The 25673-nt window shown below is 51.4% G+C and overlaps 2 protein-coding genes and 1 long non-coding RNA gene across 5 annotated transcripts in view; 1 reads left to right on the top strand and 2 right to left on the bottom strand.

Moving 5' to 3' along the window:
- Positions 1–627: 627 nt before the first annotated feature.
- On the bottom strand, positions 628–4109 carry BARX1 (BARX homeobox 1). The gene is made up of 4 exons (XM_074550220.1): positions 3685–4109; positions 1501–1786; positions 1287–1371; positions 628–937 (listed from the first exon to the last, which is right to left on the bottom strand). The coding sequence occupies exons 1-4, from the start codon at positions 3887–3889 to the stop codon at positions 773–775; spliced, it is 741 nt and encodes a 246-aa protein (XP_074406321.1). The 5' UTR covers positions 3890–4109; the 3' UTR covers positions 628–772.
- An 11010-nt stretch (positions 4110–15119) lies between these two features.
- On the bottom strand, positions 15120–19693 carry LOC102074502 (uncharacterized). The gene is made up of 3 exons (XR_012582267.1): positions 19576–19693; positions 18757–19141; positions 15120–15422 (listed from the first exon to the last, which is right to left on the bottom strand). It is a non-coding gene; the product is annotated as an uncharacterized LOC102074502 (long non-coding RNA).
- PTPDC1 (protein tyrosine phosphatase domain containing 1) overlaps positions 19610–25673 on the top strand; it is a 24906-nt gene continuing 18842 nt past the window's right edge. The window contains exon 1 of one of the 3 annotated variants that reach the window (XM_074550186.1): positions 19610–19743. Coding sequence is in view for 1 of the 3 variants with exons in the window: in XM_005494323.4 (XP_005494380.2) it covers positions 25573–25615 (43 nt within the window). In the remaining 2 variants the exon portion in view is untranslated. Of the gene's footprint in view, positions 19749–25360; positions 25616–25673 lie in introns of those variants that run through there. The other 2 variants (XM_074550187.1, XM_005494323.4) reach the window with 2 other exon arrangements.

Genomic DNA, 25673 nt, shown 5'->3' with positions numbered 1-25673 from the left:
GGATGGTCTGTAATTTAACATCCCAGCGGAAAACGTGGAGAAGAGACTCGGGGAAAACAAGCGAAAAAATAAAACAAAATTCAAAAAACCCCATCTGAACAACAAAGCGCCACGATTTCTTACTAGGGTTTTTGCTGCTACATCGCAGCAGCAAAGAAGAGTTTTTTTAAAAAGTACCGTTCAGGACGCGCAGTGCAGAACTTAATTAACCTTCTTTCACCAACTAACGTATCTTTAAAGTCCGAAAGCATCCGAATTTGACCAAGGGAAGGCCGAGGGTCTGGCCTCTCCCGGCCACGGGCAGCCGAAACGTGGCGAAAAACGACGGGAGAATCCTCCCGGTACCACTGCTCTTTGCACTTTCTCTGTAGCTCTGCCTGGAACTTGGTTTTGAATCTCTAATCTGTCTCCGTGGGGAAAAAAACCAAACAAAACCAAAAATTTTTTTAAAAATCAACCCCAAAGCATTACGCTACTCAGAGCAATAGTTCATAAAATACTTTATTGAAATAAAGTAAATATCTTCGCATTAATAAAACTGATCATAAAATGCAGTTTTCGAATAACTAGGGGCACCACAGGGTTTTAGAGCGCGAGTAGATGTGGATGGTGGGATCCAGTGTCCTGCTGGCCCCTGGGGCCGTGGCGCAGCCCAGCGCGGAGAGGGCGCGGCCGGGGGGGCCGGAGTGCGGCCAAAGCGTCCGAGGGTCCCGAGGCCGAGGGCGGCCGCAGCCACGGTCCGAGCTGCCCTCCATCTTCCCCGAGCTGCGCCTCACTCCTCCTGGCTGACCTCGGCCGGCGAGCCCAGGCTCTCGGGCGGCTTCTCGGCGTCGCGGGCGCGCTCCTGCTCCGAGAGCTGCTCGCTGCTGGGGATCGAGTTCTTCTTCGGGCGGCCCTTGGGCTTGGTGGGGGACTCCAGGCCGCCCCCCTGCAGCACCTGCGAGGCGAGGAGGGGGCGGAGGAAGGAGCCGGGGCTCAGCAGCCCCTCTCTCGCCCGTGCCCCGGCCGGTGCGGCTCCGCTCGGGCTGTCCCGGGGCAAGCGGTACAACGGGACAGGACGGGAGGGACGGCCGGCCGGAGCCCAGGAGATGCTGGACCGGGGGCACGGTGTTAAAGACCAGGGGCATATTATTATTACCGTCATCGTCATCATTACTATTATAATTATCCTTAACGTTATCGTTAAACGTGCCAGGGCCGAGATGCAGAAGGACGAAGCCCGCAGGCAGGGCTCGAACGCGGACACGGCGTGCCCAGGGGAAGGACTGTTAATAAGGGACACTTACTATTTTCTTCCATTTCATGCGCCTGTTCTGGTACCAGGTTTTCACCTGGAGCTGACTGAGCCCCAGCGATTCGGCCAGGTCTATTCTGCGGGCGAGAGAGAGAGGGTGTCAGGCCGGCAGCTTCCCTCTCGGATGGCAAATTCCCTACTTTTTCAACAAAATGAGCCCCGTCCCGTGGCGTCGCGCCCCGGGTCCGAGGTCGGCCGTGGCCTACCTGTCGGGCGTGGAGAGGTATTTCTGCTTCTCGAAGCGCTTCTCCAGCCCCATGAGCTGCAGCTCGGTGAACACGGTGCGGCTGCGGCGGCCCTTCTTGGCCTTGCCCGGCTCCGGCGGGCCCGGCTCCAGCTTCCCGCGGAGGTGCAGCTCCAGCGGGAGATGCGGCGAGGCGGAGCCGCCCTGCAGCCCCGAGCCGGCGGCCAGCAGCGCCGAGCCCAGCCCCGAGCAGCCCAGGGGAGCCAGCGGGAACTTGAACACGGCGGCCGGCTCCGCCTTCAGCACCGCTGCGGGAGAGAGCGGCGGTCAGCGCGGGCAGGGAGCGGGGGCTGCCCGGGGAGCGGCACGGAGCCCCCGGGCCCTTCCCCTCCATCCTCGGCCCCGAGCCCCCCGGCCCCGCCACCTCCACAGCACAGACACGCTTTGCCCTTCCACCAGCGCATGCTAATCACGGAGTTACTTGGGGGTTACAAGTTAAATTAACTCAAACCACCCAAAAGCGATCCCCTCGGTGCCACCCAACAGTGCCGGACCCGGCTGAACGCGGCCACCCGCGGGGGCGGCCACGGTCCCAGGATTCCCTCCCTAGGAGTTTTCAGGGTATTTTCGACCTGGCAATAATTTCTATCCCACTCCGTGAAGAGCAGCCCATGAAGGGGCGCCCGGGAAGGGGACAGCGAGCCATCCCCGAGGATGCTGCTCCAGCGAGCTGGGGCCGTCGCTCGGCCGGCTCGATTCAGTTCTCCGCGATCCGGCCCGGCTCCGCTCGGCTCAAATCCCTCACCCGGCTCGGCCCGGCCCGGCTGGGTCCCTCCCGACGCCCCCGCTCCGCTGCCGGGCCTGAGGATGGGCTGGGGCTGCGGTCCCGCTCGGCCCGGCCTCCCCACAGCGACACACGAGCGAACTCAGCGCCGGGAAAGGGATTTGGGGGAGCCTCTGCAGGGTCTTCTCCTCGACCTGCCTGAAATCGCCTCCCTTCCTACCGGGCCCCATCCCGCTCCCACCTACCCCAGCGAACTGAGCCTGAGGGGTGTAAAGAGCCTTTCATCTGATCCGCTATTCCCAGCGGTTCTGAACAGCTCATCCTGAAAATAATACTAATTTCTAGATACTCTAACGCATGCTGCTCCCTTGCTCAGGGGCTTGACGCTTTCTCCTTTTTCTCTTAAAGGCAGAAAATGAGATTGGGATAGTCTTTTTCTGTTCAGGTCAATGGATGAAGAGCTACGGCTCTGCAGTTGAAGATGGCTTGCGAAGTGAAAGCGTTTGCCATCATCCGTTTAAATATCGGCCTTTAAAATATATTAAGTAATAGCCTCCAAAATGCATTAAACGCTACCGTAAAAAAACAAAAACAAAAACAACAAAAAAACAAAACAAAAAACCAAAACAAACAAACAAAAAAAACCTGACCAACCAAAAACCCACCCAAAATACAAAAAAAAAAAAAAAGAAAAGAAAAAAAGAAAAAAGAAAAATAAAAAGAACCGCAAAAAACTCTCCCAAGCAATAAAACCAATAACAATTACAATTACCAAACGCCCAAACCTATTTGAATATGTTAATAAACTGCATTTGTCCTTGATGCTATATCTGACTGGTCAGACAATGCTGGCAGCCCTTTTAAAAGAAAAATCCAAACATGTATTATAATATAGAATGTTATGCCTTCCATCTGCTATATTATTATATAAATATAGCATATATTTATATACTATATATAATATCTCTGCATATTATATAATTTTTTTTGTTTACACATAAGTCGGGTTTCCAGCTAAATCTGTGACCGCAGGGTCTCTTGCCGCCCCTCGCAGCCCGCGCAGACCCCGCTGCTCGGCTCCAGCAGTTCTCACCTCATCCAAAAACACTGGGGAAACCCCAAAACAAAGCTATCGACAACAACCTTCTTCCCTGCCATCCATACGCCATTCCGTGCAGAGCCGGAGCGGCAGAGCCGCTTTCGTCAGTTTTAGGCCCCAAACTCGCGGCTGCTCCCGGCTGGAGCGCCCGGGCACGCCGGGGATGCGCACGGCCGGCAGAGCCCGCAGCAACTTGGCAGAATTGCTGAGTTTGTCTCCGAGGAACCCGGCTCCCGAAGGCGCTGCAGACCCCTGGCCGGCGATGCCTGCCCGCCTGCCGCCCCTAGCCGCCCCCCAGCCGCGGGCAGCCCCCCGGCACGTACCGAGGTGGTTGTGGTAGGGCCGGGCGGAGAGCAGCGCCTGCACCCCGAACTTGAGCAGCTCGCCGGCCGGCGCGGCGCCCTTGGCGTCCGGGGGGTCCGTGAGGATCTCCTCGATCATGAAGCTGCGGTAGCGGTGCGAGCGGTGGTCGGGGAAGGCTTCGGCCGGGAAGTAGCGCGCGGCGCCCAATTCCAGCGGGTGCTGCATCCTCGCCGCCCCCGGGGCGCGGGGGGACCCCCGGCCGCCGGGGCCGCCCTAGCGCAGCCCCCCGGCCGGCAGCCGGGCAGCGGGGGCTCTGCCCATCGCCCCGCCGCCCCTCCCCTGGCCCTGCGCGGCCGCCCGGAGCCGTCCCCGCCGCTGCACTCGGGGCGCGGCACCGGGCAGCGTGTGTCTCTCCGCCCCGGGACAGCGGCGGCCGCCTATTATACGGCCGGGCCCGCGGGGCCGTCAGCGCGGCGGGGGAGGGCGCGGGAGGGGCTGCGGAGGAAGGAAGGGGCCGGGGCGGGAGAGTACCTGCGGCGGGGGTTACAGCCCAGCATTTGATCCCCCGCCATATAAAGCAAATTACCCGTTCTGCTCGCTGCGGGAGAGCAGACACCCAAACAACCGCTGGGCCCCTCGAAACCCCGGTCCTGGCTGCGCTCCCCGTCCCGGCCTAAATTGCTATGACTATCCCTGTCCCCAGCTCCAGCCCCATTCCCGTTGCCATATCCATATTCATGGCCATCCCCGTTCCCGTCCCCACACCAGTCTTCCGTCCCTTTCCCATTCCCGTCCCAGCCCTCGTCCTCCTCCCCATCCGTTCCCCCGAAGGGCTAACCACGGCTCTGGGGCTCCTCGGCCGATGGAGCCGGACACGGAGCCTGGGCCCGTCCTCTCGGCCCTGCCCCGCCGCACTCGGAGCCCTCGGGGCAGCCTCGGGGCGGTGTCCGGTGCCCGGCGGAGCCCGGGCAGGCCGAGGGCAGGGGGGAGCCGGCCCAGATGCCCACAGCTCCGAGCTCCCACCCAGACCCGGTCAAAGCGGTGTAAACATCTAAAAGGAGCTGGTCAGGGAACAAAACCCAGCGCGAAGCGGAGCATTTCCCTGGACTTTTAGATCATTTATACGGACATTTTTCTCGGTACAACGTGATTCATTCTATTCCCTTTAGCCTGTGTCACACACGACAGCGGAGACCCACGAGCCGCCCCTGCTCGTTACTGCCTTGCTTCGAGCCAGACTCGTCTGCAGGAGCCCGAACGCCCAAATCCCTCCTGAAAACGTCGGCGCTAATGGAATACGGGCAGATCGTTTCGGCGAAGCCCCGCGGGTCCCACGGCGTGGGGCTGCTTCGGCTGCGCTCGGCCTCTGCCCACGGCCGGGGCTGCCCACGCGTGACCGTGACCGGGCCTGGGCGGTGATCGCGGGAGGCGCCCACGGGCTCGGCTAGGCCGGCCCACGCAGAGCGACGGCAGCGGGGTTCATCCCTCCGGCAAGGGAAGCTCAGCCTCCTTTTTTAACATTTCAGACCAAAAAAAGAGGGTTCTGCCCGTGTTCCCGACTGCTGCGGGGGATGCGCGGGGCAGAGCGGAGCAGCCGCAGGATCTCGCCCGGCCCCGTTTCGGAAGCCCTAAGCGAGATGCGATGGCCACGGAGGTCACCCGCCAGCGCCGTCCGTGGGCGCAGCACACGGGGAACACGTCCCAGCTCTCGGCTGCCGTCGGGGCCCGAGTGTCCGAGCGCCTTCCCCGGCCCCGGGCTCCCCCGAGCCGGGCGGGCTCCGCAGCTCCTTGTGGCTCCCGCCCCGGCCCGCAGGCACGACCCAGAGCCAGCCAACAGCCCCGGGGGCGCCGCATCCCGCAGGAACCCCCGGCCCCGTAACTTGAATTAAATACCGAGGTAGGGGCAGGCGGAGGCGCTCAGGGAACTGCGGAGAACACGAGGCCGCCCTGCTGCTCCTGTCAGCGCTATTTGAGTCCTGCTGCTGTTTCTCTGTACTACTCACCCCTGCATGCGACAACAACGAATTAATTTATGCTCTGTACTTCACTGCCTGCCCACATAACCTGTTCCATATGGTAACTGCGACTCGTACGGAGCAGTTCCGCGCGGATTCGTTCTGGTTTCTCCACATTTCTTCAATTTAAAATTACGCCACTCGCTCTGTGAAACGCTAGCGGGCTGAAGCCCCGTCAGCTGCCCGGGTGCTCCCTGCTGTTAGCGGGTTGTCATTTGTTCAGACATCATCTCGGTGCGTGCACCGCCAACGCGCTTGGTGACACGCTGCGGAGCGGGGGCCGGGACCGGGACCGGCGCTCCCCGAGCCCTCCGGGATGCTGCTGGACCGGGCGCCTCCATCCCGCCCCAGCTCCCCGAATTCCCGCCGGGAATCTCAGGGCAGCCGTGTCCCTGTGCACACCTGCGCTCCGGGGAGCCCCGACCGAGACCAACGGGGCCCCCGAAAAAACCAAAAATCCCAACCCCAAACCCTGCCCGTTTCCGTCCTCCCGTGCTTTGTCCATCTGCTCTGCTGAGATCACAAGGTGCTCCATGCCAAGGTGCTGATTTCCTACGGCAGAGGCCAAAGAGGCCACTGGAGCTATTATCATGAAACGAGGAGAATAATTATGAGTAAAGTGAGAAGAATTTTGGACACATCCAAGCGAGCAGGCAAATCCACATGGGATTGTTTAAACAACCTCACTCCCGAGACCAGCGCGGTCATAAACAAATAGTGCACGTAAAAGAAATGACCCACGCCTCCCTTGAGCTTTTGTTTCTTTAAAATAAATCAAAGCTCAAGAATAACTGTAAATAACAATACTTCGATCCCCACCCCGGAGCAGGTTAGGATCAGAGTGGTACAGACCCGGAATAATTTCCTATCATACGGCATCAACTTTGATAATTTAAATTTTTGTAATCCTTGGGATCCATCTGCCCCGAGGCTGCTCAGGAGAGCATGGACGGTCGGCGGATCCCACATCCTGCCGCGAGCAGGCCTACAGCCCGCCAGGTCACCAAAAAAATAAAATAAAATAAAAAATAGCACCTCTGAAAAAGCTCCTACTGAAACATTTCGATGCTGCACTGAAGAAAGAGATGGTGAACTTCACCATCTGGCCGTACTCACAGTCAGGAATTTAAAATCGTTGAAAAACAAATCCTGTAGTGAAAAGGACAGAAGTTATTATTATTATTATTATTATTATTATTATTATTATTATTATTATTACTATTACTATTACTATTACTATTACTATTACTATTACTATTACTATTACTATTTTTACTACTACTAGCACTACTACTACTACTACTTTTAGTGCCGTAGTGTCTGATCTCCTGTACTCTTACAGAGCAATTTCACATTGATTTGGGTGGTAGATTCATGCAACCACTTTTATGAAAAGAAGCATCTTAGAGTGGGAGCTCAGAAACATACGTGGGGTTTTAGGGAATAGCTATATGAACAAGATGCAGACTCCAAATTTTTTTCTTCCCAGCAACCAGAATGGAATTGCCTTTATTTACAAAATCGCTCCTCATTTACCGAGGGGCTTTTTAAAATTCTTGTTTTGTGGTTATTTTGGGTTTTTTTTGTTCATTTGTTTTGTTTAGGGTTGGGTTGTTTTGTTGATTTTTTTTCTTGCACCAGGTACAGGCTTTAAATGGCTGCTAGAAACAGACTATTTCTAGTTAGCTTTTCTAAAAATAATTTTTATACAAATGTTCCTAACTGGTTCCAGAAACTATCGATGCATTTATCACATTACGAGACTCCTCTGATCTTCGTTTTGCATAAAAGCAGAACGCGTTTTTTAGAGGCTGCTCTCGCTCACTTTCACGCTTCAGATATTTTGGTGTCTCTGTTTCGGCTGAGTAACTCCGAGAAGGATTACACTTCCACCCGTGAAAATTTTGCTACGAAAAAGGAAACAAGTTCACCCAGTGCTCTAAAATCTTCTCTGGGGTGGGAATACTTCTGCTCCGCTGATTCATCCCCGATTTGACGAGGAGAAGAGTTTTGCTGAATTCCCGCAGTTCTCCCGACTCCTACAACCGCGACGGGGAAAACAGCGAAACTCAAATTCCTCGGCTCCCGGATCCCTCGGGAAATATCCCAGCCTGGGAAATATTGGGGTATCAGGGGCAGCCCAGGCAGGGCTCTCGCAGCCGGGTCGCGGCTCACGGGAGCGGGGCCCGGTGCCGGTCACACCCCATCGCTGCGGGCACCGGAGCCGCGGGGCTGCTCGCATCAATGAAACACCGGGGTGCTTTCGGGAGGGCTTTTTAAAACTTGTATGAAAGTTCTCAGAGGCTTTTAAACACATCCAATTCTTTGTTTTCTCAACATCACCTTTTCTAAAACTCCAGTAAAATGTCCCCGTGTCTCCCATCGCACCACAGCGCCGGGGACAGCGGTGCCCGGAGCCCGCCGGGACAGCGGTGCCGGGGCTGCGGGGCCGTGCCCGGGCTCAGGGGCTGTGCCCAGCTGTGGGGCTGTGCCAGGCTCAGGGCTGTACCCGGCTCATGGCTGTGCCCGGCTGAGGGGCTGTGTCCGGCTCAGGGCTGTGTCCGGCTCAGGGCTGTGCCAGTGCTCAGGGCTGTGCCAGGGCTCAGGGCTGTGTCCTGGCTCAGGGCTGTACCCGGGCTCAGGGCTGTGCCCAGCTGTGGGGCTGTGCCAGGGCTCAGGGTTGTGCCCAGCTCAGGGCCGTGCCCGGCTCAGGGCTGTGCCCGGGTTTTGAGGCTGTGCCCGGATCTCGGGGCTGTGCCCGGGTTTCGGTGCCCGGCTCAGGGTTCTGTCCAGGCTCAGGGCTGTACCCGGGCTGTGGGGCTGTGCCCGGATCTCGGGGCTGTGCCCGCCCGCCTTGCCGGCACTGCGGGACCCCGGTGCCCTGCGGGGGCATCGCCCCGCAGCCCCTGCCCTTCCCACCGGGGCCCGAGGAGGGCGGTCAGGCACAGCCACCTCCCTCCCGCTCCCTCCTCACGGCACTTAATATTCAGGAAATCCACAAAGTGCAACGAAGAGAGTGGAAAACGTGACATCACGGGCTAATTGGGAAGGAACACTCGGGCTGAGGGAATAGCTCAGCCCTGAGTAATAAGTTATGTTTAATGGCTGGGTAAAGCTTCATCTGCGGCCATTTAACACGTATCCCCCTAAAAATGATTTTCTGCGAACATTTGACTTTGTCAGAAAGTTAGACTATGGAATTATCTTTGAGAGTCACGTTCAGAGGATGCAGTTTGGTTTGAGTGAGGGCTGCAATCCCTTTATTTCCCTGCCCCTCGAGGTCCATGGTCCATCCTCCTCCCTCCTACACACACCCCAGCAGCTCTTCACAAACTGGGTGTTCTCCGTTTCTGTCCAAGCATAAGGAAACCATCCCTGAAACCACTATTGTCTGAATCCATTTCATTTATCTCCATTAGAACAGCCAGCAGAACGAGCAGCTGCCTAAATGTGCCACCTCTGTCCCCACAGCTGCCATCAGGTACCACACACCTGAGTGCCACGCACGTACCCAGCTGTGACACTTGTCAAATCCTTTTATTTTCAGGGCCCCAAACCAGCACAAACAGCAAGGCACACTCTGTGAAAGCCCCCTTCTCTCTCTTTAAAATTTAAAATTTTTATTCATTTATTTTTACTTTTAGTTAGTTCACGGAGAAGGGATGCAATGCTTGGAAATACAAAGCAGCAAGCTGCTGCATACATGATTAGGTTTCAGGCCTGGCAGTATTTTTGGGACAGCCTCTTCTCTGTGAACTGATTCCTGGCCATGAACAGATCTGTGGGTTCAGAGCTCCTTCCCCAGCCCCACCAAGAGGGCGGTGGCTGCCCCTGAAACCAGGGTCCAGTGAGACATGAGTGCAGTGGCACCACCCTTGGTGACAGCTGTACCTGCCTTGGTGACAGCTGTACCTCTGTCCTGCTCTGCTGTGGACAGGGGGTGCCACGGCCTGGGGCTGAGCTCAGTACCCAGCACCAAGGCCCAGCCCACACCAAACCCGACCTGGTCACCCCAGGGGCGATAGCCAAGAGCCCTGCAGGTGACACTGCCGGTGACACATTCTGAAACGATGAGACACACATAACGGAGCAAGTTAAACACCAGGGCAGTGGTTCAGTGAATAACCATCCTTCACCTGAAACAGCACGCCTGGCTGCACCATTCATTTCTAGGTGATAAAGCAGTTTCAGGCAGAAAACAATGATCTGTCCTTATCACTCCCGTGTGAGCTGAAATCCAGCCCAGCCCTGCATCTGTGCAGAAAGCAGGGATGCTTTGCTGGCACCCTGTGAGCCTCGTGCTGTAAACACCCTCAGTGTGCACGTGGGTGACTGCAGCAGGACTGTTTATGGTTCATAAAATTCAGTTAATGACTACATCTGTGCAGAGCTGGGGCCTTCGGTTTTTGAAAGGGAAGAAGCAGAATAAAATCCTTACACTCTTCAGTTTTATGGTTTGCCTCCAGTCACTTCTGGTTCCCAGTTCTTGAGTGCTACATCAGATCTGGACGATTTGGGTTTATAGATCAGCAGGGAGATGTTTAAATCATTAAACATAATAATGGCTAATTGAAACACTTTATTTAAAAAATAACAAGATGTTTTATACATATTAAAATCATATCAAAGCTAGCTTCCCTGCCCCTCATAAGCACCACTAATGTGGGTAAACTCCCTAAGTTAGAGAGCTCGTAACATCAAATAGCTCTCACTGAAGGCCAAACCATACAAAATAATTCAGTGATGAAGGGTTCTTCCAAACCATTCCTTCCAGTGATTCTGCCATGTCCCCTAGGTCTTCTATTTTCCTTTCACACACAGACAGGGACCCTCACAAGCATTTAGGCCCCTGACCCTTTAAATTTTAAGGGAGAAACCCTTGCTGACACTGAAGCCACCAGAAGGAGATCTGCCATCCACTTGAGGCGAGATGAGACCTGAGTTTCACATTGCTTACATTGCAGTTCCTACATCTGATATGGCAAATTTCTATTTACTGTGCTCAGAACTACATTTCAAACCCATATATGGCCACGGCTGATTAAGAAGTTTAAACAATTTCCCTTTCTGTACATATATTATGACACTTGCAAATTTTTGGACTCCAACATGACATTCCGAGACCCACTGATAGCGATCTGCCGAGCTCCAGATGGAGCCATTTACCATGGCCTGCTCATCCTGCTGGGCTTGGAGCCTCTTCCCCAGTTCTCTCCTGGGCTGGGGTGATCCTGCACCCCACATCCCACACCCCACTCTGCACCCTCATCCTGCACCCCATCCCACATCCCAAATCCCACAGCCTTGTGCTGCACCCCTATCCCACAACCCCATCCAACCCCCCATCCCACACCCTGCATCCCATATTCCCACCCTGCACCCTATCCTGTGCCCTGTATCCAGCTCCCCCATCCCCCTATCCTGCACTCTTTATCCCCCATTCCCACATCCTCATTCCCATATCCCAATTCCCACACCCCTATCCCAAATTTCCATTCCCACCCCCTGTATCTCCCATTCTCTCCCCCATGTCCTGGAGGCTGTATCCCATAGCCCTCATTTCCATGGCCCATATTCTGTATCCACTATTCCTTCACCCTGTGCCCCCCATCCTGCATCCTCCATCCCCACATCCCGTATCTGGTATCCCCCATTCTCCATTCCTGTGACCCCATTCCCTATCCCATGTTCCCATTCCCAGATCCTCCATGCCCCATTCCCTGTCCCGTGTCCCCATTCCTCATTCCCTGTCCTGTGTCCCCATTCCCATGCCCCAATTCCCCATTCCCGTGTTCTGATTCCTGGGTCCCCATGTCCCATTCCCTATCTCGTGTCCCCATTCCCGTGTCCCCATGTCCCATTCCCTGTCCTGTGTCCCCATTCCTGTGTCCCCCTTCCCTGTCCCGTGTCCCCACTCCCCATTCCCGCGTCCCCATTCCCTGTCCCGTGTCCCCATTCCTGTGTCCCCATTCCCATTCCCGTGTCCTGATTCCCGTGTCCCCATTCCCGTGTCCCTATGTCCCATTCCCTGTCCCGCGTCCCCATTCCCTGTCCCGTGTCCCGCGGCGCCAGCGCCCCCTGGCGGCGGCGGATCAGAGCGCAGGTGTCCCCGGCTGTCCCCGTCTGTCCCCAGGTGTCCCCGAGTGTCGCAGGACCGGGCTCTGAGGGGTGTGGGGTGCCTGGGGGGTCTCTCTTCCCAGTGTCCCGGCTCAGGGTGTGTTGGGGGTCCCAGAGCCGTGTCCCAGCCCCAGAGGGGCAGTGTGGGCACAGGGGGTGGGAGGGCACCCCTTCAGGGTTTCCGTGTCAGGTGCGAGCTGAGAGCCGCTCCCCGGCCTGCCCTGAGGGCATCCACAGAAGGGACCTGCAGAATAAGGAGAACGTGAGTGCAGAGGGCAGGAGGAAGAGGGAATTTTGAGGGGGGCACTGCCAGCAGGCCTTGCCTCTCTCCCCACTCCTGGGGCTGCTGCAGCTGCTGTGCTGAGCCCACGCTGAGCTCCTCGGGACAGGAGGGGTCTGGAGCTCCTGGAGCCAGTTCCATGGACGCTGTGGAGGGGAATGGAGGTTTGGTACCAACCAGCAGCACCAGGACACCTGCACAGCCAACAGCTCCCCTCTCTGTGACCAGGGACAGGACCTGAGGAGCGGCTGGAGCTGTGTCAGGTAGGGCTAAGCTTGGGTGGCAGGAAAAGCTGCTGGGGCACTGAACAGGCTCCCCAGGGAACAGGCACAGTGACTCCAAAGCCTCTCCCACCTCATCCTGTGACAGAGCATGGCCTTCCAGAACATGCTTAGGGCTGCAGGTACAGAGCAGAGACATACAAACCCCTCCTTTAACAAGGTTAAGACAATGTCTTTTAAAGGTTTCTTGTCTGCCCCTCTGCTGAGGAAGAGCAGCAGCTCAGCTGTGACAGGGAGGGCCCTTTCAGCACCTGGCAGCCACAGACCCCTGCAGGAACACCAACAGCACCGTGCAGGAGCTGCTTCCAGAGAGCTCCTGAGCACAAACCCAAAACCAGAGTAATCAAGAACTTTTGGGATCTTTTAAACCACGTCCAAATTTCCCTGCTCTCCCTTCAGCACTCCTGCTGCCAGTGCTGTGTTGAGGGACGAGCACAGACGCAGGAGTGGAAACTCAGGATTAGCTTCCCTCGCTGGAGGACTCCTGAGAGACTGGCTCGGAGTCTTCATGAGAGCAATCCTCTAACAACTCATGGAAGAGCCTTGGAGTTTGACATTTTTATAAACATCGATCTTTTTATCTTCAGTGTTTGTTGTTTGAGGAAATCCCTTCTAGTTCTTATGCATGTATAACATCTAAAACAATTGAATTAATACCATATGAGGGTAGAGGGGTGAAAAATCACATCCATAGCCAAAATAGTTTAGCAAAATGGTACAGCTGAGGTTTAAGGCTGCCTGTGGTGACTTTGTATTTTGTTTAAACATTGTTTAAACATTGGTGTTAATACTTCATATAGATATGTGCGGCACAGATTACAACAGTATGTGCTGTGTGCTGTATAATTAATGAACAATTAAACTTAATTCCTATGTTTTGAGGTTGTGAGTTATAACTAAACAGAATCTAAACTGCCAGCAAATGAAGTTTTTTTTAGATTGTTTTTTCTGGATTAAGATGTTTTGTGGGGCTGGGGCAGAGAGACCCAAAGCCAAATACTTGCACACTCAACCTCAGCACGCAGAGAGCTCAGGCTTTATAAATTTAGGTATCTTTTATGTTCTGCTCATGTATAAGCTCTACTGGGGGACTTCCAAAATACAGCTTATCTGCTAGATTCGTGCTGTGCTGGGAGGAGGCAACTGAGGAAGGCAGTGAGGAAACTCTTCTGCTCCCTCTGAACTCAGGGATGCTGGAAGAAGGGAGAATGCTGCATGATATCATGTCAGTCTGAAAAATCTCCAGGAAGCACAGCAGCGCTGACCACGAGTGTGAACTGCCCTCAAAAAACAGAGCTGAACTTCTTGACTTTCTTTTTCTATCTTACTCAGTGAACCCAATGTCTTTGTGGCAGTCCTGGGCTCGTGCTTCCCTGGCTCTGCAGCCCACGCTGCTTCCCCAGGTGAGCGCAGCCCCTGCTGCACCTGGGCTGCAGAGCCCCTTGGCTGTGCCCCTGTGGCACTGCACAGTGAGAGCCAGCCCCAGCAGAGGCAGTAGGAAGAGTAGAAAGGGGATGACTGTGCAAGGAATTTGGGGAAGGAAAAACCACAGAACCATTAAAGATGGAAAAACATCATTGAGACCAGCAGTTCACCCAGTGCTGCCGCTAAACTCCAATTGCCATCCCCAAGTGCCGCACCTACACATTCAGCCTGTTCCAAAGCCTGACCTCCCTTTCAGCGAAGAAACTGTTTATAATACCCAACCTAAACCTCACCTAGGGCAAGCTGAGGGTGCTTTGCCTTGTCCTGTCACTTGTTACCTGGGAAAAGAGGCTGACAGCCACCTGAGCACAACCTCCTTTCAGGCAGTAACAGAAAGTGATGGGGGCTCCTTGAGCCTCCATTTCTTCCACTAAATAACCCCAGTTCATGGGTGTGCCAGAGTGAGTGGTATTCCTCCCTCCCAGGGCCAGAGCTCACACTGGAGCCTTAAAGCCAACAGTTTATGAATCCACGTAAAGAGTGAACCTGGAAATCCTGAGGAGCAAACAGGTGAGACCACTGCCCTCAGGGGAGCTGGCCAGGGGTGGACACCTCCTCCAGCTGCAGCCACCCACCATCCTTCCCTAGAGCTCACTCCTCCATCCTCAGGGCTCCGAGAAACCAGCAAGCTGTGGCCAAATCCCGAATTCCTCACGGACACCCAGCGCTGGGGCTCTATCCAGCAGCTGAATCACCAGAAGGGCTTTTGCAAATTACACTTTCCAATAACTTCCATGTCACTCTGACACGTTTCGCTGTTTGCAAGGTTTGCTTGGGAGATGAAACACAAGTTAATTACAGGGAGTGATGTGTCAGGAGAAGGGGTGGGTTTGCCTTCCCCTCCATGTGGGCCTGGCAGCAGGCACCCCACATCCTGCAGGAAGGAGACAGGATACGCAGGAAGGCACATTTGAGCCATCAGCCTGACACTTCTTTATTGCAGTGTATTTATTTTTTATCATGTGCTTTGACAGGAGTCTCATAAAGTGTTATGCTCCTTCTGTAAGGTCAAAGTCTTGTGACCTTCCATGATTTTAGAGAGAAGGAACATAATTTTCGAGGGCATGTTTATTATTTCTGTAAACAGTCTGTTTTTCATGCCAAGTGAACAGTTTTTCTGTATGTACTTAGATGACAGCTCAATTTTACTGGCTCACTTTCCTGACCAAGTCTTGCCTGCCAAATGTTTTTGATCATGTTCTGGCAAACAAACCAATATTAATAGTTGAGCTGAGCAAATAATTGCCAGAAAACTGCTGATTTCTTTTAAATCTCTTTATTGCTTCCATAATATCTCTGAATCAAATGCAGTTTCCTCAAGTACAATTACAATTTTAAAGCACTGTATTTTTTTATTAAAAACAAAATCACTCTCTGAAGTCACTTCCAGAACAGTTGGTTGTGACTAAGTGGGTCCTTCACATTGTGCTGCTCATGTCCCCAAAGGAACCAAGTGTCCACGTTGCTCCAACATGACTGCACAGGCTCCTCAGTTCACCCTCTGGACAGACAGCTTCCACATCTGTTTTTACTGGCACAGGTTTCCATGGATGGTAGATGAGCCCACAGCCAAAACAAATCTGTTTTAAAATTGGAACACTCCACTTCAGCAATATATACCTTCAACCATTGTAGGCTTTTTAAATGCAAAATATTTAAGTATTCATTTTAGAAAGCCAAACAGTTACACCCAGGTGAATGATAAAAGTAGGTTTCTGAAATAAGCACAGTAGGTTACACCTTCCTCTCCTGCCACGTTGGTGTATTAACATCCTTCTGCAAGGAGGACACACACCATGCATGGGGGGAGGGTCTCAAAATTCCTCAATTCCCTCATTTGAGAAAGAATTCACTCTAGTCAAAGCTGCAGACTTCCAAATTTCTTCATTGTTATTTTGAAGTACAGCCACTTGAACCTGAAAACACTCAGATCTTTTCCCATTACTTTACCTGTGATGTTGTAAAACATGGGGCTAAGGAAACATCTACCCTTTTGTGATAACTAACTCTCCTAGAACAACTTCTCACTTGTCTTAGCAAACTGTCAGAGCTGTAAAGGTCAAAGCACAGTTTTAAGGTCTTGAAGTTAACAACTGTGAATCAAAGACCAAAAAGGCAGTAAAAGGAAACTCAATACAAAGGCCCATATAAAAGGCCAAGGAAAAAAATTAGTCAGGACAAGAAAATTCTACAGAATCAGGAGAAGACTTGTAACTTGTCAGAGACATGTTCGCACATTTTTAGGAGGAACAGGAACCAAATCCACCCAAAGCCAAAGGAAAGGATATGAAATGGTCACTACAGAAAGCAGGACTGCACCTGCAGAACCTGTCCTGCCAGAAACCCAGCCAGCGGGCAGAGAGGGTTTCCATCCTCACACTGCTGTGTGCCAAAGGACAGGAGCTGTCACCAGCATTCTGCCCGGGCCAAATCCCTCAGAAAACCTGTGGCAGTAGGGATAGTTCATTGTTCCCAGGGAAGGTGAGAGTTCCAGCCCATTACTCAGTATGGAGAAGATCCAATGGTTCCAGTGACTCTGCGCACAAACCTGCTTCCACTCGGGATGCTCTCCACACTCACCACAGCATTGTCACATCCCAGAGGACGTGCCCAGCCCCAGGAGCAGCCTCTCCAGCTTTTTCTCCTGCTGCTGGCATTGTTTCCTTACATCTGCTGAGTGTCCCTCTGAGTCTTTGCTGCCTTCCCACCACGCTGATGCTCGTGGCAAACAAGAGAGACATTGTACAACACACGATGTGCCTGCATAAACAGTGCAAGTGAAAGGCTCCCAGAGAAAACCTGAATCATCTCTGTAAAGGCTGTGTTTATGCTAGAAAAGAACACTGCTATCCCCTGGGATACAAAGAAACAAAAAGTGGAATAAAATGTTCAAATCACAGAATTATGGAATCACAGAATGGTTTGGGTTGGAAGGGACATTTAAAGCCCATCCACTTCCACCCCTGCCATGGGCAGGGACATGTTCCACTATCCTAGGTGGGTCCAAGCCCTGTCCAGCCTGGCCTTGGGCACTGCCAGGGATCCAGGGGCAGCCACAGCTGCTCTGGGCACCCTGTGCCAGGGCCTGCCCACCCTCACAGGGAAGAATTTCTTTATATCTGGCCTAAATGTGCCTCTGACAGTTTCAAGTCTGTATCCCCTGTCCTGTCACTATCTACCCAGATAAAAAGTCCCTCTCTCCCTTAAAGCACTAGAAGGCTGCAAAACCTGGGGAAGGTTTTGTGCAAGGGAAGAAAGGGCCCTGAACAGCTGGATGAAAAAATGAAGGCAAAAGGTTAAAGGTTTCATAGCCCACTTTATGGACTATCCCCATACAGTGATTCTTCAGTTACCTGCTCAGCTGGAATTGGGGAATGCTCAGAAAAGCTGGCTGCAGAGCACACTGTGTGCTGGAATAACACCACAGGGCAGAACAGCACCACGCCGAGCCCGCGGGATTTCCAAGCAGCTGATTCCTGAGAGGAAGCTCAGGAACCCCGCAGGTGAAACGCACCCTGCCCCTGGCCCCAGCAATCCCAGAACACAGCGAGAGGGCAGCACTGGCAGGAAGCGTTCGGGAGCTGCGAGCGGAGCTGTGCACCGTGGGCCTTTGCCACACGGGGGCACGGGCCGATGTGAAATCAGCTCCAGGCGGCCAGGAAAGCTCTGGGCAGCCCTGGGCAGGGTGGAAGCTCAGTTTTCCTGGGGCTGTTCTTTCAGTGCCAGGCTCCCCGCAGCATCAGAGAGGCTCATCGTGCTGCCAGGGTCATCACTGACCCCAGGTCACACCTCTGGGAAAGCAAAGCACGAAGTCTCCCTTTCCCCTTTGTACCCCTGGAGTACCAAGGAAAGCTCCTTTTCCTGTCTGTATCTGGGAGCTTGTCCCTCATGGTCAACCTCACCAAGTTTTCTGCTGGTTTTGATTCAGTCTCTGGAGTAAAAAACCCAAATAATTCAAAAGACAACATGTCAGAGCATTCCAGGAGCACGGATTTCTCTGTGCCATGGTCCTGAGGGGCTGTCCCTGCTCAGCTTGAGACAGAAGCAGCCTTGCCCCCTCTGCAGCACGGCACAAGCACAACTGTGCAGCTGCACCAAGGACACGCCGTGGTGAAAACCTCAACTTTTTCCTTATTTCAGACAAGAAAGAGCAAAGCAAGCATTTATTTTCATGCCTTTGTGGTTGCATCTTTACAACAAAACAAAGAGAGCTTTGTGCTTTCTCCTATGAATTTTACAAATTCTTTGTGAAGCATGCAAAAGATTGTTTATTCATGTAATTATGTAATGATAAACACAAATTTTGGGAAGAGATCACATGGCGTGATCACAGCCGTGCTCAGCCTTCCAAGCCCAAGCCAGCCAAGCCCTAAACACATGAGAATGATAATTGATGGCAAAGGCACAAATCTCACTCTGTGGAACCAAACACTTCATGTGTGCCCTGCAGTTCATTTAATAAATGAAACTTTGTGAATTTTAATAACATTTTCTCATAGGCAGACACAGAGAAATCCTATTCAAATCTTTTAGAGGAAGACAGAAGGGTCACACAACCTTTTTTATTTTTTTAGTAAATAAATCAATATTATTGTAGGAACACGTTATGCTGCCAAAAACAAAGACATATTTAAGACACTTCAGCACTGATGGGACTGACACATTTTAAGAAAAAAGCCCTGTGTCTCCTTGCTGACAACTCATTCAGCTTAGCAGAAAGGAGTAACAGAATTCTTATCAACATTTCTACAAAGTTCCCAAACCTGTTTTTACCTTATAAAAAAGTCAATTAAAAGTATGTAAACCCTGCTAGTGTTTAAATAATTGATATACTAGGGACACTTATTTTAGGTGCTAATGTACTAACGTGGCTAACGAGACAGACAAAGAATAGTGCCTAAAGTCTGTGAGTACCTTGAAAACCACAATTCAGACTTCCCAAGCGTGGTAGCAGGCACTCACTCCAAGAACACCCTGCTGACCCTCGGACAGATGTTCCAGCCCAGCTCACTGACGTGTGCAGAGGTCTATGGCTCTCACTCCTCCTTTAATCAGCGACTGTATATTCAACTACAGTATTAAAATAAACCATTATAAACCTATTCTGCTCTGTGTCCAAGACCTAAATGCCTTTCATGCCTATCAAAAATCTTCAGCCAAGCCTCTCAAAGCCCTGACCCATGTCTGTGTGGCATCCCTTCGACAAAATCCTTGATGAGATGTGGATGGGGCAGGGGGATGAAGCTGAAACCTTCGGAGTGTCAGTGCGACCATACCTCCACCTGCAGGCACCATTCACCTGGAAAACACGGTCATTGGGATATTTTCAATTAAGTTCCCGACCTTTTACCACTAAAACCCAATGGCTCACGATTAAACATTAAACTGTGTCAGTAAAACAGCGTGAAATACTCATACACACACACACACACACACACACACACACACACACACACACACACACACGCACGCACACACGCCCCAGACCCTCACCTGCCGTTCTCTTTTCCCGATCCGCTCCCACTCCTCCCCCGCATCCCCCCGGCTTCCCCTGCTCCCGCCTTTCCCGGTCGCGCATGCGCGTCCCCCCCATCCCATCCCGCCTTTCCAGATCCCGCTCCTCGCCGGCCCCGCCCTTCCGGCTCCTGCTGCTCCTCGATCCCGCTATTCCCGATCCCGTTGTTTCCCAGTCACGACCTCGCTGTTCCCGACAGTGGTATTCCCGATCCTCACACTGCTATTCCCGACATTGCTATTCCCGACACTGCTATTCCCAATCCCGATCCCGATCCCGATGCCGACGCCGCTGTTGCCGCTCCTGCCTCCCCTGTCCCCAGTCCCTCTCTGCGCATGCGCACGTCGCGGGGCGGTGCCGGCGGAGCGGCGCGAGCGGCCCTGCAGGTGAGGTGGGTCCGTGCCCCCGCCCCGCCCCGCCCGCGACCCTCACAGCGGTGCGCGCCTTCCTCACAGCGTCGCGCCCCTCCCTCAGAGCCCACCTTCTTCACATCAGCCGGGGCCCCTCACAGCGCCCCGCACCTTCCTCACAGCGCCGCGCACCTCCCTCACAGCACCCGGGGCCCCTCGCAGCGCCCAGCCCCGCCGGGCACCCTGGGCTGTGGGGCAGCCCCGCGCTCGCTGCTCGGCCTGGCCTCTCCGTTAAGGACTGAGACCCCGCCGCGACCCCGCACGGCTCTCTGGGCTCCTCCCGCTGTCCCCGGGCCGGGAATGGCCCGTGGTGCCCCGGGGTATGTGCGGTGACACAGCCCCTCTGCCACCCCCTGTTGAATGTCGCAGAACCAAAGCACAGCAGACCAGGCTGGTCTGGGGTCCACTGGCCCGGGGTGCTTCAAGCCCCGTTCAACCTGGCCTTGAATACTCTCAGGGATGGGGCTGCCACCCCCTGAATCACAACCTCAAAATGCTTCCAGTTAAAGAAATGGTTTGTGTAGTTCTAGTTTAGCAAAGACCCGCAGCTGTCAGGGAGAGAGAGGTCCATGAAGGACAGCGGGGTAGCGCAATGGAAACTGATTTTCCCCTTCTCAGCAGTGTCTGCGTGTTTAGTCGTGGTTGTACCTTACCTCTGATTATCACTCAGTCAGTCCTGCTTGAGGGACCTCAATACATAGATCACTCCACACATTCAGCAGTATCTTTTAGATGTAGCTATTACTGCTTTTGGCTACAGACTGTCATTACACTCTTCAGTGGAATAACAAAAATATTAATGGTTACCTGATTTGTTAATAATCTAGGCTTCAGTGTTTTCTCTTTGCATAGATCCCTTGATTTTGCTTTTCTCATTGACTTGGTTTTGGGAGTCCTTCACACCACTGAGCAACACCCAGCTTCACGCCTGTGGAGGAATTAATCCCAATATCATGTGTACAAAATAAATGTGTTTGCACTTTTGTATTGCTTGAAAGCATTTTCAGGTTGTGATTCAGGCAGTGGCTGCCCCTGGATCCCTGGCAGTGCCCAAGGCCAGGCTGGACAGGGCTTGGAGCACCCTGGGACAGGGGAATGTGTCCCTGCCATGGCAGGGGTGGCACTGGGTGGGCTTCGAGGTCCCTCCAGCCCAAACCAGTCTGGGATTCTGTGATTTTTCCATCTCTTGTTTCCATCAGTATTTTGTGTGATACACAGGGAGTACCTGCATGTCTAGGGCAAGATGAAGTGAGAGAGGGAGACTGTGCAGGGCCAGCTGCTGTGAGGGTGTCACCTCAGGTACAGTGAGCAATGCAGTCCTCTCCTGTGGTGTACCTGCTTGGCTTGACACATAAACTGACCGAAAAGCGTTTCTTGCACATGTTCCAGTAAATATTTCACTTCTTTGGAAGTCCAGTTATACCATTTGGACACCATAATGACTATTTTATTTTGTGTAATGAATTGTCTAGGAACTGGGAAATCTGGCATGGAGGAGATAGTTGTCTCATAAATCAGAGCTTTCCTTTTTCTAGCTAGATCTAGTTTAAGTGGTTCTACACTATTTTCCTAGAGGTGTAGTCATCTTTTGCATTGTAAGTCCATTGAATGACTTAAAAATAACACCTGATACAACTCTTCAGTTTTGGAACTGTCTTTTGAATTGAAATTTTCATATTACACTGCTGCCTTTACCTACCATTTCACTACATTTTGTCCTTTACTGGCAATTTTAGGTAACAGTGGAACCAACAGGAAAAGAGAGACTGTCAGAAGTAGAGATGGTGAAAGAGGACAGGGATCACAGGTGGGCTGCTGCTCTGGGATCTCATTAAGCAGCTAAATGTGTACATTTCTCCCACACCTGTAACACTGCTGGTAAAGCTGAGGTCTGCCAAAGGCTTTGAGTCTGCTTTTGTGATTGATTTGTGGTGGTACAGCCTTATGCTTAATGGACAGAAAAAAACCACATGTGTCTATATATATTGAGATATATATCTATGTAAAATATCTAAAAGTAGAAAGTCTTCAATAACATGTATACAGTTGGAAAGTTACACAAAGTTAAAGCCTCCCCTGTTTCAATACAGGCTGAAAATAAAGCAACATTAATTGATTTTTATGATCCAAACTATGAGAAGAGCAAAGAGCAAAAAGAGAAGCTGGAAATGCCCAAAGCCAGCTAGGAATCCAAACACACAGTCTGTATTAAATGCAAATTAATCTTAGGTTTTCATCAGCTTTAAGTCTTAGGATAATGTGATGTTTTGATTCTTTCTGTGTACCACTGGAAACAGTGCAGTGTAGGCAGTAGTCAGACATTCTGATGAGGCAGTTCAGGCTCTTTTCTGCCTGCCTAATCTGATAAACCTGTCCCTAAGGTCACAGGACAGGTGGATTTGCTACATCTGCTGTGAAGTAGGCATGAGGCAGCTCCTGCAGTGCAAGAGAAGTTGCCAGAAGCCCAGTGATCCTGCTCTCCTTACTTAAAATGCTTTAAATGGCAATCATAGTTCAGCAGAATTTTCCAGAGGGCTTTGGGATTGTTCATTTTGTTGAAACAGGAAAATGCCAGGCCTAGAGACATGAAGATTGCTAGTTTAGTCATTAGCATCCCACCTACTCTGTGCATTCTTCCCTTGGAAATGGCAAATTATTTCACCCTGTAGGTTAATTCTCTCAAAAAGTCACCCTCAGTTAGCACAAAGCCTTTTTTTGGCTCAAACATGGTGGCAAGTCCTGTTTGAGCAAACATGTTTGGCACTGGTGCCTGGAATTAGCCAAACTCTGCAGAGCACTAGAAAAAATTAGTTCTTCAGCTGAACAAAGTCAGTAATAGTGAGCAGTACAAATGTAGGGGCAGATAAAGGGGTAGCCAGCAAAAGTCAGACACCCACAAGTGGATACAGGAAAGCAGAGGCTGTTGCACCAGGAATCCAAATCCTGCAGGGATTAACCCCCTCTGGAATCAAATAGGTAAATAGTGTTATATTACCCACATGGAAGTAAAACTTAGCTATGTCAGCTTCTCCAATGTGAACATTCAGAACTTCCCCCAAAGAGTACACTTATATTAAGTATTTAATTAATATTTATTAGTTATCTGAAGCTGCTCTTTGTTCTTTAGTCAACTAAAATGATGCCAGCTTCCTCCAGCTCCTCCTACAAAATGTTTTGCCAGGTGCTCCATTTGTTAACACATTTTAGTGTACTGACACTTGGAAAATAAATGTATCCCTTTACTCATAATTCACAGATTCAGATTTCTAGAGCCACTTCTGTGAACAATGTGAAACCAAGGAGTGCTGCCGTGGGGCTGCTCCTGTTGTGTGAATTGACCCAGACTGGTAACCAAGGGCAACCCTCAACCCACAGCCCAAATGCACAGAGCAGATTTATTTCACTACACAATTTATATTCTATTCAAGCTGACCTCTGAGTCTTTCTACCCCACATTTCCAATATACATTCCTGCTGAAGGGCTGTCATTCCCAGGGAGAATTCACTGTCCTGCTGGGGCTCTGCTCTCACCCACACCTGAGTGTGCCTGGGCAGGGCAGGGCAGGGCTGGTGCACAGCAGTGAGTGTGTCAGTGTGCCTGGCCTGCACAGCAGTGAGTGTGTCAGTGTGCCTGGCACTGCACAGCAGTGAGTGTGTCAGTGTGCCTGGGCAGGGCAGGGCAGGGCTGCTGCACAGCAGTGAGTGTGTCAGTGTGCCTGGGCAGGGCTGCTGCACAGCAGTGAGTGTGTCAGTGTGCCTGGGCAGGGCTGGTGCACAGCAGTGAGTGTGTCAGTGTGCCTGGGCAGCGCTGCTGCACAGCAGTGAGTGTGTCAGTGTGCCTGGGCAGGGCTGGTGCACAGCAGTGAGTGTGTCAGTGTGCCTGGCCTGCACAGCAGTGAGTGTGTCAGTGTGCCTGGGCAGGGCTGCTGCAGCAGTGGCACTGCCACACCAGTGGCACTGCACACTGGAAGCCATCACTTACTGATTTCAAAATCTATTGGGGAAAAAAAATAGAGGTTCTGGAACTTCTCCAAATAGAATGCAATTATATGAAGGTAGTTTATGAAAGGACTGACTTTTCAGAATACAGTCAGATGGTCAAGTAGCTGAGTAGAAAATGCTCCAGATACTCTTTTAATCTTTATTAAAGAGTGTTCTTGATTCATATTCTTGATTCATATTCTTCTTAAAATACCTACATTAAGGATGCCTTTCTGAGCATCTCTGAAGTTTCAGAAGGCTTTTTGTCTTTCTCTGACAAATGTGATTCTCATCCCTTGGAGAGGACTGGTGCAGCTCTGTGAAAGGGTTTTAATGTGGATCTGTGATCTGTTCCCACCATTAAGCATCTTGAAAAGAACAGAGCTGCACTGGCTGACTTTGTGGAATAAAGTCCATTAGCATTGTTGGAAAAATAATTTATTCAAGTATGTGGTAGATAATGTAATAACTGAATGAATAAATTTTATTTAAATATTTGCTGCAAAAATTATCATGCAGAATTAGAGATAAAAGCTGGACAATGAACAGCAAGCAGTTAGCACCACACGGGCCTGTTGTATCACCTAATCCCTGCAGGACTCTTCTATTTTTATATATTCTTTTTAGCAAATTTGTCTTTTAAAACCCTATTTATGCTGAATCCTAGTACTGGTTTTGCAGACTTGGGAAGCCAAGGTTTGTCTGTTTAGCAAAGTTTCTGGGAACCCACATGAGTTCATTTTTGGAGATTCTGGACCCCCCCGTTGCAGCTGCAGGCTGGGGAAGCTGTGGCTGCTTGGCCCCTTTGTGGCTGAAACTTCTACCAGCACAAGAAAGGTGTGCAAAAGAGGGGTTTAGGCTCCACAATCTCTTCAGGTTTTTAAGTAGCCAAGGTACCTTGGTGGATTTTCCCAAATTATGTACAAATCTTTTGAAGTCCCATTTCTTTTTTTTTTTTCCCAAAAAGCTTAGAATCACAGAACAGTTAGATCACGTTGGATTTTAATTTTAAGGATACTTTGTTTCTAAATAATTGGGAGGTTTTTAAAATTAATCCCTAGCTTCATTAATGGGAGGGATTTTTTAACAAGACATGCAGGGAAGTGATGGGAATAGATGAAAGCCCTTTTCTTCATCACCTACTACTTAGTGCTTGAAATTGATTTTGAGATAAGATCTATTTTTAAGACAGAATAAGATATTGTATCCTATTTTATATATATTGTTTATCTAGTATTTTTCTTATGGTTTTGAGACCTTACTTTTAATGCAGTTAATTTATACTTGCTAAAAATACTTCAGTGACATTCTGTGTTTTTACTGGGTGAGAAGAAATGTTTTATGCAGATAACAGTGATAGGCCCAGATAACAATGGAACATTTCTAATTCTCTTCTCATGACATTTCAAAATCAGTGTATCAGTTTTACTGTAATTAATCTCACTTCTCAAAATTCCCTCTGTGGCTCTGTGTTGTGCATGTAGACACACAGATAAATACCTGTTTGGTTGTTGCTGGTAGGAAATGAGGTGATGAGGAGGAGCAGAGCTGGGAGAGTCAGTTATTAGAACATCAGGCAGTGCGGCCTGTTTGCCTCAATCCCTTCAAAGGCCGGGCAGATGCAGAAAGCACTTTAGGGACGATTATCTGCATAGTCCCCGAGGCACTCCCCGCACCGTTTAGGTTAAGAAAAGATCGTTGCTGGCTCCTCCCAGATTACCATCCCCGATCCGATTAGCCACAGGAAACACCAGGGGAATTCATTCAGCTTCTCTGTAAAACGTGACTGCCCTGCACCTGTTTCTTGTGGCTGATACTGCAGCTATGAAGGGATCAGCACTCACTCATTCTTTTTGCAGGGTAACAGGTAAGGTGTTACACTGAAATTACTAAAACTATTAAAATTCCTGTAAATTTACTATGGT

Source organism: Zonotrichia albicollis, chromosome 12, assembly GCF_047830755.1.
Source record: "Zonotrichia albicollis isolate bZonAlb1 chromosome 12, bZonAlb1.hap1, whole genome shotgun sequence".
NCBI lineage: Eukaryota > Metazoa > Chordata > Aves > Passeriformes > Passerellidae > Zonotrichia > Zonotrichia albicollis.
This window is presented reverse-complemented; position numbering and strand designations above follow the sequence as displayed.

What these genes read in the sequence shown, in the direction of transcription:
- BARX1 (XM_074550220.1), bottom strand. Translation starts at nt 3,889, where the DNA reads ATGCAGCACCCGCTGGAATTGGGCGCCGCGCGCTACTTCCCGGCCGAA. An exon ending in TACCTCTCCACGCCCGACAG is followed by an intron (nt 1,372 to 1,500) that starts GTAGGCCACGGC and finishes TCTCGCCCGCAG; the next exon opens with AATAGACCTGGCCGAATCGC. An exon ending in GCATGAAATGGAAGAAAATA is followed by an intron (nt 938 to 1,286) that starts GTAAGTGTCCCT and finishes CTCGCCTCGCAG; the next exon opens with GTGCTGCAGGGGGGCGGCCT.